The 19,089-nt window shown below is 41.0% G+C and overlaps 1 protein-coding gene across 4 annotated transcripts in view; it reads left to right on the top strand.

Moving 5' to 3' along the window:
• dip2bb (disco-interacting protein 2 homolog Bb) overlaps positions 1 to 19,089 on the top strand; it is a 154,952-nt gene that overhangs the window by 51,372 nt on the left and 84,491 nt on the right. For all 4 annotated transcript variants that reach the window (XM_061923553.1, XM_061923551.1, XM_061923552.1 and 1 more), the window contains exon 2: positions 11,856 to 11,927. In XM_061923553.1, the coding sequence (XP_061779537.1) occupies positions 11,856 to 11,927 (72 nt within the window). The remainder of the gene's footprint in view (positions 1 to 11,855; positions 11,928 to 19,089) is intronic.

The raw sequence follows: 19,089 nt of genomic DNA, 5'->3' as shown, positions 1-19,089 counted from the left end.
AATGTACTGATCTGGTTACTCTTCAAAACGCTAAAATCATGCACAAACAAAACATTTTTTTCAACAAGAGGGGAGAAATACGACCGCAGGGAAAATTGAATTCAAAACCAACAACACTATGCAGCAAACGTAAAAGCATCCTTTTGATTTTTCAGTATGAAACCCATGGTGGAAAAGGTTTGGACACTCCTGGCATACACCAACTTATGTCTTGTTGCACCTTTTCTATTCTTCTCTTTCCCAATTTTAAAATGTTTGTATTCAAACATACGAAGTGAACAGATTATCCGTAATTGCTGAGACATGAAGAAAGGTCAGGATTAGATTCACATTTTATCGAAAATGTTGTATTTTGCGAGTGATGCTCTTCAATGTAATTTGTGTTTATTATGAAGCTTATTGAAATAAACTAAACCCTACCGACAAACGAAGGCTTTTGTCTTCTGTGAAATACCAGCTGGAGAATTCAAGCATGTGTTAGATGATTTTCATTATGCAGGTGCCCGAAGTAATTTCAATATTTTCCAGAGAAAGCAAGCGAGTGTGTGATGAAAAAAATGCAAGGAAAGGCGATAGTGGTTGGTGGTGAATTACAATTCAAACGGAGTTTCAGCAAGGTGAAGGGAAAAGCGAGTCGCTGCAATTTAAATCATCTCAGATGAGCAAGAATAAATGATGTGAACTTTTTTTTTTTCTTTTTTGCTGCTTTCATCCTGCTGCTTTTTTGGTCGTTAAAAATGCAACTCCTTAACTTTTTTCAGTTTCAGATGAATCACTTCTGGAAGTGTTAGTGAGTGGGTCATTGTGTGAAAGTGGGTTAACAAGATTGGGCCTCATTACCACAGTTCAGCAATGCTATGCCTCTTAAGCATAGATCCTTTTATTACCTTCACTTGTTTTTTTTCTTTTTGTTGTCCCAGTGTTGGCCTGTCTGGTGGAGCAATCTAACGTGCTGTATTTATATATATTTTTATTTCAAATTTCTTATATAGTCTCTTAGAGTTAGAAGTTTGCTGATGGAACACATTTTTTCATTAAGAATGAGGATAATAATTACAGAATTGATCCAAATACAAGACAATGCTGATTGTAAAATTCAATTACCATATTTTTCGGAGTATAAGTCGCTCCGGAGTATAAGTCGAACCGGCCGAAAATGCATAATAAAGAAGGAAAAAACATATAAGTCGCACTGGAGTATAAGTCGCATTTTTGGGGGACATTTTTATTTGATAAAAGCCAACACCAAAAATAGACATTTGAAAGGCAATTTAAAATAAATAAAGGCTGAATAAGTGTACGTTATATGACGCATAAATAACCAGCTGAGAACGTGCCTGGTATGTTAACGTAACATATTATGGTAAGAGTCATTCAAATAACTATAACATATAGAACATGCTATACGTTTACCAAACAATCTGTCACTCCTAATCGCTAAATCCCATGAAATCTTTTACGTCTAGTCTCTTACGTGAATGAGCTAAATAATATTATTTGATATTCTACGGTAATGTGTTAATAATTTCACACATAAGTCGCTCCTGAGTATAAGTGGCACCCCCGGCCAAACTATGAAAAAAAACTGCGACTTATAGTCCGAAAAATACGGTAAGCAATTAAGCAGTTGTTCGACGACTCACTTATTTCTTGAAATTAGTGCCATAACTCCTCTGTTGTTTGCTAACGTGTTAAGCATTTTTGAGACACTTTTTCAGCAGGTTTGTGTGTCACTGCTGCTTCTCTCCAGGTAGCTACAGTGCGCGAGTGACAGGAAGAAAAGCGCTCACTGGTTTATGCTTGTGGATTGAGGCATCAGCTCATGCCACGCTACGCCAGCACACGCTACGCAGGCTCATGCTACGCCAGCACACACTACGCCATCTCGCGTTACACCAACTCAAGCTGCACCGGCTCACGCTACATCGGATTACACTATGCCAACATACGCTACGCCGGCTCATGTAAGCCAGCACATGCTTCGCCAGCGTATAATATGCCAACATATTGCGCTACGCCATATCGCGCTACACCATCTCACGCTACGCCATCTCATGATAATCGGGGTCATGCTACACCGGCTAAGGCTACACCAGCTTACACTACTCCGGTTCATGCTTCGCCATCTCACGCTACGCCATCTCACACAACGCCATCTCACGCTACGCCATCTCATGATACTCCGGGTAATACTACACCGGCTAACGCTGCACCAGCTTACACTACTCCGGTTCATGCTTCGCCATCTCACGCTACGCCATCTCACATTACGCCATCTCACACTACGTCATCTCACACTACGCCATCTCATGATACTCCGGGTAATACTACACCAGCTAACACTACACCGGCTTACACTACTCCAGCTCACGCTACGCCATCTCATGATACTCCGGGTAATACTACACCAGCTAACACTACACCGGCTTACACTACTCCAGCTCACGCTACGCCATCTCATGATACTCCGGGTAATACTACACCGGCTAACACTACACCGGCTTACACTACTCCAGCTCACGCTACGCCATCTCATGATACTCCGGGTAATACTACACCGGCTAACACTACACCGGCTTACACTACTCCAGCTCACGCTACGCCATCTCATGATACTCCGGGTAATACTACACCGGCTAACACTACACCGGCTTACACTACTCCAGCTCACGCTACGCCATCTCATGATACTCCGGGTAATACTACACCAGCTAACACTACACCGGCTTACACTACTCCAGCTCACGCTACGCCATCTCATGATACTCCGGGTAATACTACACCGGCTAACGCTACACTGGCGTACACTACTCCAGTTCACGCTACGCCATTTCGCGCTACACCATCTAGCGCTACTTCAGCTCACGCTACCCCCTCCCACACTACGCCATCTCGCGCTATTCTGGCTCACGCTACACCATCTCGCGCTACTCCGGCTCACAGTATGCCATCTCGTGCTACTCCAGCTCACGCTACGCCATCTCGTGATACTCCGCCTCATGCTCCACCGGCTCACGCTACTAAACTTGTGTAGCGCCGTCATTGACCTTCGTTGGTCGTGATTGGCTTTTAGTACAGTACTCCCTGTGTGTATACGACTCATTCAGTCCACCTTCGCAAACGCCTTCTCCAATTTCGGATCAACATTTTCCATAAAAGTAATTGTTTTAACACACTGATTAGTTCCAAAAAACACACCCTGTTTCTTTTTAAAATGCCATTTAATAGCCATTGTGCATTAGTGGTTCTATTTTTAGGAAGTACAGTATTGCATTTCATTTTTATGCCGATGATTGCCAGATTTATTTTCCCATGGCACAAAATAACACGGTTCAACGTCTTATTGACTGCCTGCACGACATCAAAGTCTGGCTTTCAGCTAACTTCCTGAGCCTAAATGAAGATAAAACAGAAGTTATGTTGTTCGGTCCAAGTCGCTCTCCCTCCCCCAACGTTGACCTCGGCACTCTGACCCCGTATCTCAGCGACTCTGTCACAAACCTGGGGGTAAAGTTTGACTCAGATTTTAAATTCGAAAAACAAATCAGCAGCGTCGTTCAAAAAAGCTTTTATCAATTACGCCAAATAGCGAAAGTGAAACCGCTTCTATCAAGACATGATCTTGAGAAATTAATCCACGCTTTTATCTCGACTCGTCTTGATTACTGTAATACCCTGTATGTAGGCATTAGCCAGGCCTCCCTCGCCCGCCTGCAGCTCGTGCAGAACTCTGCTGCTCGTCTGCTAACACAGACCCGCAGACGTGAGCACATCACCCCTATTTTAGCGTCCCTTCACTGGCTCCCTGTGCGTTACCGAATACATATTAAACTCCTTTTATTTGTTTTTAAATGTCTAAACAACCTCGCGCCAACCTATCTCTCCGACCTCCTTCAGCCTTACTGCCCCACCCGATCCTTAAGATCAGCCGATCAGCTGCTGTTGACGGTCCCTGACACAAGGCTGAAGCTTAGAGGTGACAGAGCTTTCGCCGTTGCTGCTCCCAAGCTCTGGAACGACCTACCCCTGAGTGTTAGACAAGCCTCCTCTCTTCCTGTTTTTAAATCTCTCTTAAAAACATACTTTTATTCCATGGCTTTTAACACTGAGTGATATCCATCCTGCAGTGGCGCCCCATAATACACCTGCTGTGATCCTGTTTTTATGTTTTTATGTTTTTATTAATTCTATTTTAATTATATATTTTTTATCGTGTTCTGTTTGTGTTGTGTTGTGTTTGCTCGGTACTCGTTTTATCTTTTAACCTGCTCATTGTACAGCACTTTGGCTACCCCTGTGGTAAATTTTAAATGTGCTTTATAAATAAAGTTGATTTGATTTGATTTGATAGTGCGGAAGGAAACTGACAAGTGTCATAGTTGCTTGGCGTCTTTGACCGTTGCACGCCATTCACTCAACCCTGACGCGAAACTTCGGACAGTTTACAACGGCGTCGAAAGTGACGCCATATTGAATATGCAGAAGCATAAACCGACCTTAGTAAGAACCTGTTGGTTGGTGTTTTGGCAAACATTGGCAATCCTCAGATCTATGACAGCCTTTCTTTGGATTTGTCTCATATTCTGGTCAGTATGGTAAATTATGGATAAATTAGTGACTAAAAATGCGGTTGATTGCGTGGAATTGTTTGTTGATTATTCATGTCTTGAAGCAATTGAGGCAAAATACTGCAATACTATTGAGTTTTTTCTTGCCCTGATGTGGGATCTGTGTGGCTTGTGCAGCTCTTTGAGACACTCGTGATTTGGGGCTGAATAAATAAACTTTGGTTGATTGATGATACTCTGTTGCAACCACCAGAGGTGCTGTTGGTTCAATCTCAACTAGTTTGTATAATATTTGTACCTTTGGTTGATGCAGGATATTATCAGTTATTTTGTTGATTGAGCGATTAGTTGTTACAGATTGAGATTGTAATTGTTTTGTGTTCCAAACATTCTGGTACGTAGAGTTAATTTAAGAAAGCCAAGTGAAAGCACTTTTAAGCACCTCATTTTAGTGATATTCTGTATTTTATGTGGGCTGAAAGCCACATTAGTGCAGAAACATACATTTTCTTGAAAGATATCTTTATTTTTACTCGAGTAAAGTGTTTACGTAATTTATCCAAGGCTGGTATCGCAGCCCAACTCAGCTATAGGATGCAAAAATGGGAACGACATATACTGTGTAAAAAAAACAGCTGAATTTCAAATCATCCAGATGGAAGAGTGATTACTTAGAGATTGTCCAGCCCCTCCCCCTATTACAGACACCATCTCTTTCCCCTTCTACTCCGCAGTCAAACTGCCTGTTCACATGAGCTAAAAATAAATCATGTGACTGAGCAAGGCCAAGCGTTCTGTTCATGCATTACTTATGGAAGTGTTTACTTTTCTGCCTTTTTTTTGCTACAGAAAGAAAAGATCTGCTGGCCCCCGGCGGATGGCGTGTTGGGGTGAATATCCCTATATTGTGTTTATGTTTGGAAATTGCACAGTGTATGCACATTTTGGAGACCGTGAGAACTTGAAATTTGATTGGGGAAGTGATAATTGACTGTGTTTTTTATACATTCAATTATTTGTGGCGGGTCGCCATAAATAGATTCCGCATTACCTGCAGTGGTGGTCAACCAAACCAAGATGGCTGTTGACCGCAAGCAGCGCGCGGACTATCTGAGTACAAAAGAGGCTTAAATCTTCCTGCAAAAAGCAGATACGAGCAAAAAATCTAACTATGCAATGGAATAGATCCCTAAACTTCATCAAATAAAGATTTGTTGAGTGATATCTAGGATATCTGGCCTTCCCAGATATGTCAAACTATCTTGTGCTCCAGATGCCATTTTACACGACAAAACAGATGGAAACTTGGAAAAGCATGGAGGTCTACAACTTCTTTGTGTGTGGCTGGGTCAAGGCAATTGGTATCAAAACTCTCCCGGATAAATAGGCATTGTTTTTGCTCGGGTAAGGTTGCATTTCATGATTTAACTTTGTGTCTAAATAAGCCATGTTTGTTGTTGTATGCACTGTTTTCTAGTACGCATGTTTTTCCCCGTCTTTATCAAAATATAACTATAGATGTCAACATTGTGTATGTGCTGAAAGCTTCATCTATGATTGCTGTCTTTGGTAAAAGCTTAACTCTTTTAGGTTTTGCTGGCATTAATTTATTTTATTTAGACTCACTAGGTTGGTCCTTATCAAAACACTTGTCGTGGACATATTTTTAAGAAATACAAATAATACCAAGATAATACTTAAGAGAGGAATAATAAACGTTAAAAGTATATCAAACAAACCTTTAACCAAGTGATCACTGCAAACTCATGCATTCTTCGACTCTGTTCCATTGGACTGGAGTATGGGCTGCATGCTCTTCTCGTCGTTGTTTCGTAAAATCTTGCACTCTTCCGCCCTTTTTGATTACCACCCGAGGAACCCTGAAGAAACTTGTATCCTTTTCCCGATTTGAACGATTCGTACAGCCGAAAAAGACACAAGCATAGGGCATTTTTTCTTCATTCAGAACAGAGCTAGCTTGACCACGACGCATATTTAATGGACGGTACATGAGTAAAATCCAAGCAATTCTGAGGGTCACCTGGAAAACTATGGTGGGTGTAATTTGGCCGGCAGCCCGCAGGTTGGCATTGCCTGCTCTACAGTTTATATGGATCATGGCAGTGTACCAGAACCACCATGTTATCTTTAGAGGTGTTAAACGGCGTGGAAAAAAACGAGTTTGTCTTGCTTGTCACTGTAGGGCTTGTATGTGTTGTTTGTTCTAAAACAAGTTGTAGGCAAGCATGACAAGAAATTCAAATATTATGTAATTATGGCGGTTATAGCAAAGTCTGAGTTGAGCAGTTGGAGGCATTGTCGCCCTGCAGCAAAAAAAATTGATTGGCCACTTTGCATATTCTGAATTTAAAAATCAATAAGGTTGATAAGATATCCAGTATAATGGTAATTGGCTTTGTCACCACCTATAACACAACAGCAAAGACGTCAGTGTGTTGTAGAAATAACTTAGCATATGCTGACCTACATTGATTGGTTGTAGCATCTTCAAAGGATTAAATGTATCAAAGTGACCCTCCAATATTTACAGTATGCCACATTTTGATGCTTTGGCGGTTTTGTGTCAAATGCTGATCAAAACCATTAATTGTATTCATATTAACAACAATGGCCACTGCCGACAGAAGGAAATTAAAAAAATGATACTGTCTCTTGTGGGGGCATGACATAAAATAAATGGCAAGTACTGAGTTAATTGGAGACTTTAAATTGCTCATTGATGTGAATATGAGTTTGAACGTACTTGGCCAATAAATCTGATAAGGATTCTGAATGGTTTATTTGTATGTGTCCTGTGATCAGGGTTCATCTTGCTTCTCACGGTATAGCTCGGTTGGTCGAGTGGCCATGCCCGCAACTTGAGGGTTTAAAAATGTAACTTAGATATTGTGTTTCACAATGTAAAGCGCTTTGAGTCACTAGAGAAAAGCGCTATATAAATATAATTCACTTCACTTCACTCAAAGTGCACTAGGATAGGCTCCAGCTCACCTGTGACCCTAATGAGGACAAGCAGTATATAATAGGGATGGGTGATATGGCCTCCAATTTATAAGCGTGATATAAATTTCAGCCTCCTGCAATAACGCTATATAGCACAATATATTATTTGGTATATAAATGATAATAGAACCATTTCAAAACAGGTTACCAAGGCTTCTAAATTGGCTGCTGACGTATGCGGTAACATATTGCGTCATTCCTGGTAGTGTTATTTTCTCAAAATTATTATTGATCTCCTATTAACAACTCTTTATTTTTTGTTGTACCATGGTTCTATCTACACTTTTGTGCATTTGTAGCCCAGGCTGGGCCGGATGGCAGCTATGTCTGGCGGTCAGATGTTTGTTTATTTTATTTCATTCATTTAATGTCTAATAATGAACGAAAAAGAGCAGAAAGAAGTAAAATGTATTATTTCTGCCCCCTCCCTATTCATACAGTTACATTTGTTGTTCAACTCAGAAGACTCGCTATTATATTCATATTATACATATTTCATAACATATAACTAAACATGGAAGCAATAATTTACTCTGAATCCTATATTTTCATCATAATGATTTAAAAAATTTTTTTAATACAGTAGGAGATTTAGATTGTTTTATTCCAGTGTCAAGATTGTTCCATAAACTAACACCTTTGATTGAAATGCTTATCCCTGTTCTAAATCTCTATTTAGTAAAGAGCTCAGTTCCTTTTAGATTATAACTCCTTTCTATTTTAAGAAATTTGTTTTGAATGCTGTTTGGCAGAATTTTATGTGCTTTGTACATGATTTTTGTACAGTGCCAATTCATGAAATTTAAGTAACTATTTGAAATGAATATTGGGTTTGTGGGTTCTCTTTCTTACAGCTCTTTTCTGCAGAAGGAAGATTGGTTTTAAAAATGTTTTACAGGCACTACCCCACACTTCTACAAAATATGTTAGATACGGAACAATCATTGAATTATACAATGCTTTCTGATTAAAAAGAATCCTTCAATTTGTGTAAAGTAGAAATAGTTTTAGATACTTTAACCTTTGTATCATTGATATGTGATTTCCATGACGTATGTTCATCAATTTTAACACCAAAAACGTAATCTCTTAATCTCTCGTGTTCATTGAATCTCGAGGCATCCACACTTTTCCTGCTACTCCAAAAAATCATAAATTTAGTTTGACCAGTATTCAAGGATAATCTATTCACATCAAACCATCTTTTCATTTTGATAAATTTGTTTTCAACCACCTCTAACACATCCTTAATATTTTATCCTGAATTAAAATAATGTTGTGTAAAATACACTCAAACAGTTTGGAAACCTAACAACATTGACATACATAAGAAACCGTATTGGTCCAAGGACTGATCCTTGTGGTATTCCACAACTAATATTATGTAAGGCAGACTTCCTATTATTAACTTCCACAAACTCTTTTCTGTTCTTCGGGTAACTTTTGACCCACTCATGTGCCACTCCTCTTATTCCATATTTATACAAATTGTCCAATAATATTTCATGAACAAGCGTATGTCAGAGAGCTGGTGGCGCAGTTGGTGGCCGGTTGGTGTCTGTATGGCAGCCGGCGAGTGGCGCAGTTGTAACAGGGCTGGATGATGGCAGTTGAGCTGGATGGCAGTGAGCTGGTGCTGGTGATGTGTGTTTGATGGCGGCTAGTTGGTGCCGGCTAACTGGAGACGATGCTGTGGCAAAGCTAGATGGCGTCTAGCTGGAGCCGGTGTTATGACTTGGGCAAAAGCTCGCTTTCCTTCACCGAGGTGCGTTGTTACTTTCCTCAGAACGAGCAATGGGTCTCGAACCAGAGCCTTTTTGGACATGTTGTAAAGAAAATATAAAAATGTGATACATCATTTTGAAACTGTATATATGTTCAACAAAACTAACCTCATCTGAACTGCAAATGTACTAACTACTAATTCTTCTGTTGTTGGGATACTTTCCATTCGTTTTGTGTGATACTGCAAATTTGGGTATTAATCCAATACCAAGTACCGTATTTTCCGCACTATAAGTGCCGGGTTATAAGCCGCACCTTCAATGAATGGCATATTTCAAAACTTTGTTCACCTATAAGCCGCGCCGGGTTATAAGCCGCACCTACGCTGTGCTAAAGGGAATGTCAAAAAAACAGTCAGACAGGTCAGTCAAACTTTAATAATATATTACAAACCAGCGTTCTAACAACTCTGTTCACTCCCAAAATGTAATGTGCAAATGTGCAATCACAAAAATAGTAACACTCAAAATAGTGCAGAGAAATAGCAACATCAATAACTCAACGTTGCTCGAACGTTAATGTCACACAACACACAAAATAAACATTTAAAGCTCACTTTCTGAAGTTATTCCTCATCCATAAATCCCTCGAATTCTTCTTCTTCGGTGTCTGAATTAAAAAGTTGGGCGAATACGGCATCCAAAATGGCCGGCTCCGTCTCGTCGAAGTCATCAGAGTCAGTGTCGCTGTTGTTGTCCAGCAGTTCCGTGAATCCTGCCTTCCGGAAAGTTTGGACCACAGTTGAGACCGATATATCCGCCCAGGCATTTACAATCCACTGGCAGATGTTGGCGTATGTCGTCCGGCGCTGTCTCCCTGTCTTAGTGAAGGTGTGTTCGCCTTCTGTCATGCATTGTTCCCACGCCGTTCGCAGTCGTACTTTGAATGCCCTGTTGACACCAATATCCAACGGTTGGAGTTCTTTGGTTAATCCACCCGGAATGACGGGGAGTGTTGTATTAGTGTGCTTCACTTGATTTTTGTCACCATCTGTGATGTGGGCGCGCATGGAGTCGTAGATCAACAGGGACGGAGCTGCGTGAAAAAAGCCACCCGGCCTCTTCGCGTAAATTTCTCTCAACTACTCGCTCATCTTTTCTTCATCCATCCATCCCTTCGAGTTAGCTTTTATGATGTACGCGTGTCTCTTAGCAGGAGTCATTTTGTGGTCTTTACAGAAACACACAAATGAAATGAAACGTAATAACCGCGCGCTTCTTCTTCTACGGGGGCGGGTGCTTACCTTGGCGGTTGCTTACCGTAGAAGAAGAAGCGCTTCCTCTTCTACGGGGAAAAAAGATGGCAGCTGTTTACCGTAATTGCGAGACCTAAACTTTATGAAAATGAATATTAATATTAATCCATATATAAGGCGCACCGGGTTATAAGCCGCACTGTCAGCTTTTGAGAAAATGTGTGTTTTTTAGGTGCGGCTTATAGTGCGGAAAATACGGTAGGTACAGTGGCAGTATTGATCATATACCAATGCTGATACTAATACTTCAACATTTCAAGATCGTTTAATAATTCCATTTTTAATCACAACTATAATCAGACGAAAACACAAGATGGCGGTGTAACAATAATAATTAAATATTTAGGTAATTTTCGATTATTGTCCAGGGACTTATTTTAAGTTTGTGAACAAAAATGACAAACATATTTTTAATGATTAAAAATATCTAACCAATGTGCTATTAACCATACTATGCTTGGTATCGTTAGTGTTGATATTTGTATTGATCAGCCTATCTCTGTTTACATCCAAGAGCTCTAGCTTAGCCGTTAGCATACCCTTCTACGGTATGGCAATGTGTAGTGTAGCAAGTTTAGCTATTCCTCGTCCTCCAATGATACAAAAAACGGTGGAGGCAAGGATTGCTGACTTAAAAGCGGCTTTGCACCGTGGAGGGACTTAAGCCGCTAGCAAGGACACATCAACATGCATTATTGGCACGATAAAAGCTCTATAATCATCCCAATTCATATAATTTATATCATATATTGTCTATATTGTGCAACCATAGTATAGAAAATGAATAGATGACATAAGGAAAATACAAAAATTATTTTTGAAAGTGTCCAATTTCCAGTTTCAGACAACCCTTGCTAGTTTATAGGCCACCAAATCTCTCTTATCTCTTGCTTTGTTGTCCTGCCTTGCTCTCATGTCTTTATGATTTCATCTCTCCTCGTCCTCCTCTGCTGCGATGATCCTCCGGGTATCTCTGAATCATCCTTTCTTGCCCACGCTTCCCTACAATTCCAAATTTAGGTGCTGTTTTGTTTACCCCCCGCCGTGTTGCATATATGTCTGTGGCAACCATCTGTTTTTGTCTCTGACACCGAAATAGGTGGCGAAAAGCCATATGCACTCATTTATGAAACACAGGCTTTGCCGGTGGAAAAAGGATGGTAGTCAAGCGGGTTTAGGTTGTGGTCTGACTCTCAGTAAAAAAAATCTCTTTTCTTGTGCAGGTGACATCACACAGAAGGGCTACGAGAAGAAAAGGACCAAACTCCTGGTGCCATACATCATCCACACCCCAGGTGACTGTCATGCTCTATTAATTTGCTTTATCTTCATCTTTAAAGCATCAAAACAAGGTTCCAGCCATAAATGTCAGTGCAACCATAAGTTGACTTGGCATTGATCACTGCTGCCCCCTAGTGACATCACACATTTGCCACGACTAGTACCCACAGACCATAGATGTATGTTCTTATGTTAACATTGCAGAGTCACGCACTTGAACACTATTCACTCTGTGGACAAAATAATTGAGACTCCCGGGTATCAAAGTATCAGTAGAGTAGAAAAAGAAGTTGCCTCCATATTGAAGCTATTATCATATATATCTGGTGTATAACACCTAAATACTTTGACAGTTAGCGAATAAATAGATATGATCAAAATAGTATCAATCTCATGGAGATTCCGGAGCCATTTTGAGAGATAATGAGGAAGCCAGTCACGTCATCGCGTGATGTAGCGGTAGGGACCGCAGATCCCTTCCCCAAATTGTGCAGACTTTGTGAGAGCCAATAACGATTACTTTGGGGAAAATTATCAATCAATCAATCAATCAATCTTTATTTATATAGCCCTAAATCACAAGTGTCTCAAAGGGCTGCACAAGCCACAACGACATCCTCGGTACAAAGCCCACATACGGGCAAGGAAAAACTCACCCCAGTGGGACGTCGATGTGAATGACTATGAGAAACCTTGGAGAGGACCGCATATGTGGGTAACCCCCCCCCTCTAGGGGAGACCGAAAGCAATGGATGTCGAGTGGGTCTGACATAATATTGTGAGAGTCCAGTCCATAGTGGATCCAACATAATAGTAAGAGTCCAGTCCATAGTGGGGCCAGCAGGACACCATCCCGAGCGGAGACGGGTCAGCAGCGCAGAGATGTTCCCTGCCGATGCACAGGCGAGCGGTCCACCCCGGGTCCCGACTCTGGACAGCCAGCACTTCATCCATGGCCACCGGACCTGTGCCCCCCCCCCCCCTCAAGGAAAAGGGGAGCAGAGGAGAAAATAAAATAAACGGCAGATCAACTGGTCCAACAGGGGGGCTATTTAAAGGCTAGAGTATACAAATGAGTTTTAAGATGGGACTTAAATGCTTCTACTGAGGTAGCATCTCTAATTGTTACCGGGAGGGCATTCCATAGTACTGGAACCCCAATAGAAAACGCTCTATAGCCCGCAGACTTTTTTTGGGCTCTGGGAATCACTAATAAGCCGGAGTTCTTTGAACGCAGATTTCTTGCCGGGACATATGGTACAATGCAATCGACAAGATAGGACGGAGCTAGACCGTGTAGTATTTTATACGTAAGTAGTAAAACCTTAAAGTCACTTCTTAAGTGCACAGGAAGCCAGTGCAGGTGAGCCAGTATAGGCGTAATATGATCAAACTTTCTTGTTCTTGTCAAAAGTCTAGCAGCCGCATTTTGTACCAACTGTAATTTTTTAATGCTAGACATAGGGAGCCCCGAAAATAATACGTTACAATAGTCGAGACGAGACGTAACGAACGCATGAATAATGATCTCAGCGTCGCTAGTGGATAAAATAGAACGAATTTTAGCGATATTACGGAGATGAAAGAAGGCCATTTTAGTAACACTCTTAATGTGTGATTCAAACGAGAGAGTTGGGTCGAAGATAATACCCAGATTCTTTACTGATTCGCTTTGTGTAATTGTTTGGTTGTCAAATGTTAAGGTGGTATTATTAAATAAATGTCGGTGTTTAGCAGGACCGATAATCAGCATTTCCGTTTTCTTGGCGTTGAGTTGCAAGAAGTTAGCGGACATCCATTGTTTAATTTCATTAAGACACGCCTCCAGCTGACTACAATCCGGCGTGTTGGTCAGCTTTAGGGGCATGTAGAGTTGGGTGTCATCAGCATAACAATGAAAGCTAACACCGTATTTGCATATGATGTCGCCTAGCGGCATTATGATCCAGAACCTTATATTGCTGATCTTGGATATAAGGAGGATGGGATGAGCTACAAGTTTTAGAAGCTCTGCTAAAGTGAAACTGTATAGCATCATGTAGCAGTCTTGCTATGCACTAAACAAGAAATACAAACTACAAACATAATAAAATGATAGCTTACTGTACAATGTCTTCTCTTACTTCGATGATGACTGATAGCGTGTCCCTATCTTCCCGTTAAGATTAACAATTTTTCATGATTTACACAAAGGGTTAACAAGGAAAAGTCTTCCTGCAGACACTGTCTTCGGTTGTGTGTGTTTGTCTCCATCTCAGGGTATACATTATAAATGATAAATGCGCTTTTCTACCTTCATGGTACTCAAAGCGCTTTGACAGTATTTCCACATTCACCCATTCACACACACATTCACACACTGATGGCGGGAGCTGCCATGCAAGGCGCTAATCAGCAGCCATCAGGAGCAAGGGGTGAAGTGTCTTGCCCAAGGACACAACGGACGTGACTAGGATGGTAGAAGGTGGGGATTGAACCCCAGTAACCAGCAACCCTCCGATTGCTGGCACGGCCACTCTACCAACTTCGCCACGCCGTCCCACATTGAATGTCACAGATGAACAGCTTCTAGATTCAAGCCTAAATCCTCCTATTATTGAGATGGCTGGCATAATTAATAATCTAGAATACCTTTATCGAGCTGAGACGCGATGACGCGGGAGCAGCTGGACATAGCTGCCGGCTCACAGTAATGGCAGGAAAGGGCGAATTAGCTGTTTGTATCTTTGCGCCGCTAAGAAATAGTTTGTATGCTTTGGCGCTTATAATAACAACATCGCTAATATTTGGTTAATATTCAGGTCACGATATGAATAAAGAGTATTGTTGGCGAGTTTTAGAGGATTATTTAGAGGGTTTTGTGGGCAAAATAGTGAGGCCCTATTGACTACATTGTTAGCAGACTTTTTATGTATTTATTTATTTACAACTTTGTATGCATAAAAAAAGAAAAACATATGTGTTCATGTCTTACATGGAGTTTGTGAATGATAGACAGCACATTTCTGTCTATTTTTTGTGTATTTCCAATATGACTGATACTATGGTCAGTGTGCAGAAGCGTACCCATTGTGACGTTAATCTCTGTAAATAGCCGAAGGTATTCGGAGCGGAATATTTAAAATGGCTGACTGAATTTATGGCATTTTGTGATGTTTTTACATACTTTGCGGAGTGTAAACACGATTGTATATCAATCAATCAATCAATGTTTATTTATATAGCCCTAAATCACAAGTGTCTCAAAGGGCTGCACAAGCCACAACGACATCCTCGGTATAGCCCACATAAGGGCAAGGAAAAACTCACCCCAGTGGGACGTCGATGTGAATGACTATGAGAAACCTTGGAGAGGACCGCATATGTGGGTAACCCCCCCCCCCCTCTAGGGGAGACCGAATGCAATGGATGTCGAGTGGGTCTAACATAATATTGTGAGAGTCCAGTCCATAGTGGATCCAGCATAACAGTAAGAGTCCAGTCCACAGTGGGGTCAGCAGGAAACCATCCCGAGCGGAGACGGGTCAGCAGCGCAGAGATGTTCCCAACCAATATACAGTACAGTACAGTAGCATCGCTAAGACCACAGCTATCAATTATAGTCTGGAGCGCCATGCACTGAGGGTCCGATGGGGTATTCATATGGATATTAAAGTCCCCCATTATGATTATATTGTCGGCGTGCGTCACTAAATCAGCAACGAACTCTGAAAATTCACTGATGAAGTCCGAATTGGGTCCTGGGGGGCGGTAGATAACCAAACAATTACACAAAGCGACTCAGTAAAGAATCTGGGTATTATCTTCGACCCAACTCTCTCCTTTGAGTCACACATTAAGAGTGTTACTAAAACGGCCTTCTTTCATCTCCGTAATATCGCTAAAATTCGTTCCATTTTGTCCACTAGCGACGCTGAGATCATTATTCATGCGTTCGTTACGTCTCGTCTCGATTACTGTAACGTATTATTTTCGGGTCTCCCTATGTCTAGCATTAAAAGATTACAGTTGGTACAAAATGCGGCTGCTAGACTTTTGACAAGAACAAGAAAGTTTGATCATATTACGCCTATACTGGCTCACCTGCACTGGCTTCCTGTGCACTTAAGATGTGACTTTAAGGTTTTACTACTTACGTATAAAATACTACACGGTCTAGCTCCGTCCTATCTTGTCGATTGCATTGTACCATATGTCCCGGCAAGAAATCTGCGTTCAAATAACTCCGGCTTATTAGTGATTCCCAGAGCCCAAAAAAAGATATGGTTTAATGGATACAATGAAACACAATCAAGCATATAAAGTCAACTTGTTTTTCTACTCTACTGGTACTTTAAATTTACAGGAAGTGAAAAATGGAACCAATGTGCTGTCGCTATTTTTTCACATGACTGTATTTGTTTATGTAACTCTTCTTCTCCTGAACCACTGCACACAAAATAGTGAAAGTGTCTCCAAACATTGTACTTTTTCTGACAAATTCACAGTCGCGCTGTTTTTGAAGCCCAATGAATTGAATTGACTTAAAATTTCTCACACAGCTCATTGCGCTCTACAAACACACAGGCTGTAAATGTATGGAGTTCAGAAAAATCGCCATAAAATTTGGTATACACGTTTAGGGGACTGACCAGCACATGTGTGTAAAACTTGAGCAAGATAGTTAGAAAACATAGCCTTTTTGCAGAGACACTGAACTGGATGTCTTTGTTGAATGATTATGAAAATGAAGATATCTGTATTACATGTAATCATTGATGGGGTTAAAGGTCTTTGTTAGGGATGTTGCAATCAGGGTTTTATGTCGTCAATTCCGATACCAATCATCCATAAGTGAGATCTGCCGTTCCTGATCACATGTATTAACGGTCATTTTACTGTTATGTTGGATCCACTATGGACTGGACTCTCACAATATTATGTTAGACCCACTCGACCCCCTAGAGGGGGGGGGGGGGTTACCCACATATGCGGTCCTCTCCAAGGTTTCTCATAGTCATTCACATCGACGTCCCACTGGGGTGAGTTTTTCCTGGCCCTTATGTGGGCTTTGTACCGAGGATGTCGTTGTGGCTTGTGCAGCCCTTTGAGACACTTGTGATTTAGGGCTATATAATTAAACATTGATTGATTGATTGATTGATTTTGTGAGTGCTATTGACAGATATACGATATACAGTAAATGATCTAAATTTGGCTGACATTATATCGTGATAATGCATGTTGATTACACATTCTAGCTGTGTCCGCAAATTTGGCAACGACAACCGAAAGAACCCGTCCTTAACTCAAATGTAGCGTCCTCGCTGGCGGCTAATGTCCCTCAATTTCCTGATCATAGCTAGTTACTATCTGCTGTAACGTGGTACTATTTACACCTCTTAGCGCAGGGGTGTCAAACGTAAGGCCCGCGGGCCGGAACAGGCCTGCGAACAGGTTTTATCCGGCCCGCGGGATGAGTTTGCTAAGTTTAAAAATGAGCAAAATTTTTCAAGGAAAGAAACTGCTGTTGTAAATGTGTCCAGTAGATATTGCAATAGCAATTCTTTGTATCTATGTAGATTATGCTATATATGTAAAAAAAAAAAATAAACCACATGATGTTAGTACATCCTGTAATTTGATTTTGATTTTATTTGTTTATCTTGATGGATTGAAAATTAACACCATTGAGTTGACTGATGAACATTATTATCACATAGTTTTTTCAGAAAGTATAAATAAGGACAAATAAAGGTATAATACTATTAACCGCAAAATGTAAGTGTAAAAAAAAACCTACAACATTATATGTACATTTTCAGAATGTGATTGTTCTATTTTTAAACAAAGAAAACAATCTGAAGTTGTCTTTATTTTTAAGTGATCGTGCCTTGATTTTACTAGTCCGGCCCGCTTGGGAGTAGATTTTTCTCCATGTGGCCCCCGATCTAAAATTAGTTTGACACCCCTGTCTTAGAGTTTGCTAAGCACTTATTTTGTGTGTTCTTTTAAGATAGCTTAGCAGCTAGTTTAGCGATTAACATGCCTTCTTGTCTGTTTCTGCCTGTTCTTACTCGGTGTCTAACATGTTTAGGCTAGACCTCCAGTCCTCCAATTATAATAATACCTGTAAGAAAGGCAGTTTATTTGCCGCAATGGAGGATTATTAATTTAGGGGAGTGTCTCCAAACTGTGGCTGCTAGCTGCCTCTGTCAGCCGGGAGACCAAAATAAATAAAGTAGGGGATTGGCTTATGTGATCAGCACTAATCAGCATTGGCCAACCTTGTACTTTATCATGGAAATCGGTACATACTGATACCAATGTTCTTTCGCACCAAACTCAACCATCCATCCATCCATCCATTTTCTACCGCTTATTCCCTTTGGGGTCGCGGGGGGCGCTGGAGCCTATCTCAGCTACAATCGGGCGGAAGGCGGGGTACACCCTGGACAAGTCGCCACCTCATCGCAGGGCCAACACAGATAGACAGACAACATTCACACTCACATCCACACACTAGGGCCAATTTAGTGTCGCCAATCAACTTATCCCCAGGTGCATGTCTTTGGAAGTGGGAGGAAGCCGGAGTACCCGGAGGGAACCCACGCAGTCACGGGGAGGACATGCAAACTCCACACAGAAAGATCCCGAGCCCGGGATTGAACCCAAGACTACTCAGGACCTTCGTATTGTGAGGCAGATGCACTAACCCCTCTGCCACCGTGAAGCCCCAAACTCAACCAGTCATGCCTTAATGGTCATAGCTTGTCCTGCTGTAAAAAAGTGCCTATACAAACCATATTACTGGGCAAAATTGTCGCTGTTCTAAGATGAAGAGTTAAGACTCCGTGGTAGATAAGCCAACATTTCGATTGACAAATTCCTGATTTAGGGTTTCCACAGGACTGCAGTGTATTTGTGGCATGTTGGGTGTTTAAGGGGATGAGTTGAAAAAATATATATATTTTACTAGTTTTTATTGTTCATCATCAGTGTTGGGTTAGTTACTGAAAAACAGTAACTAGTTACAGTTACTAGTTACTTTATTTCAAAAGTAACTCAGTTACTAACTCAGTTACTTACACCAAAAAGTAATGCGTTACTGTGAAAAGTAACTATTTAGTTACTTCTTCTACTTTTTTTTTTTTTAAAGCTCCCATTAATGCCCTTTTAGCCTTCATTTTAGTACTG

This window comes from Nerophis lumbriciformis, linkage group LG28 (genome assembly GCF_033978685.3).
Source record: "Nerophis lumbriciformis linkage group LG28, RoL_Nlum_v2.1, whole genome shotgun sequence".
NCBI lineage: Eukaryota > Metazoa > Chordata > Actinopteri > Syngnathiformes > Syngnathidae > Nerophis > Nerophis lumbriciformis.
This window is presented reverse-complemented; position numbering and strand designations above follow the sequence as displayed.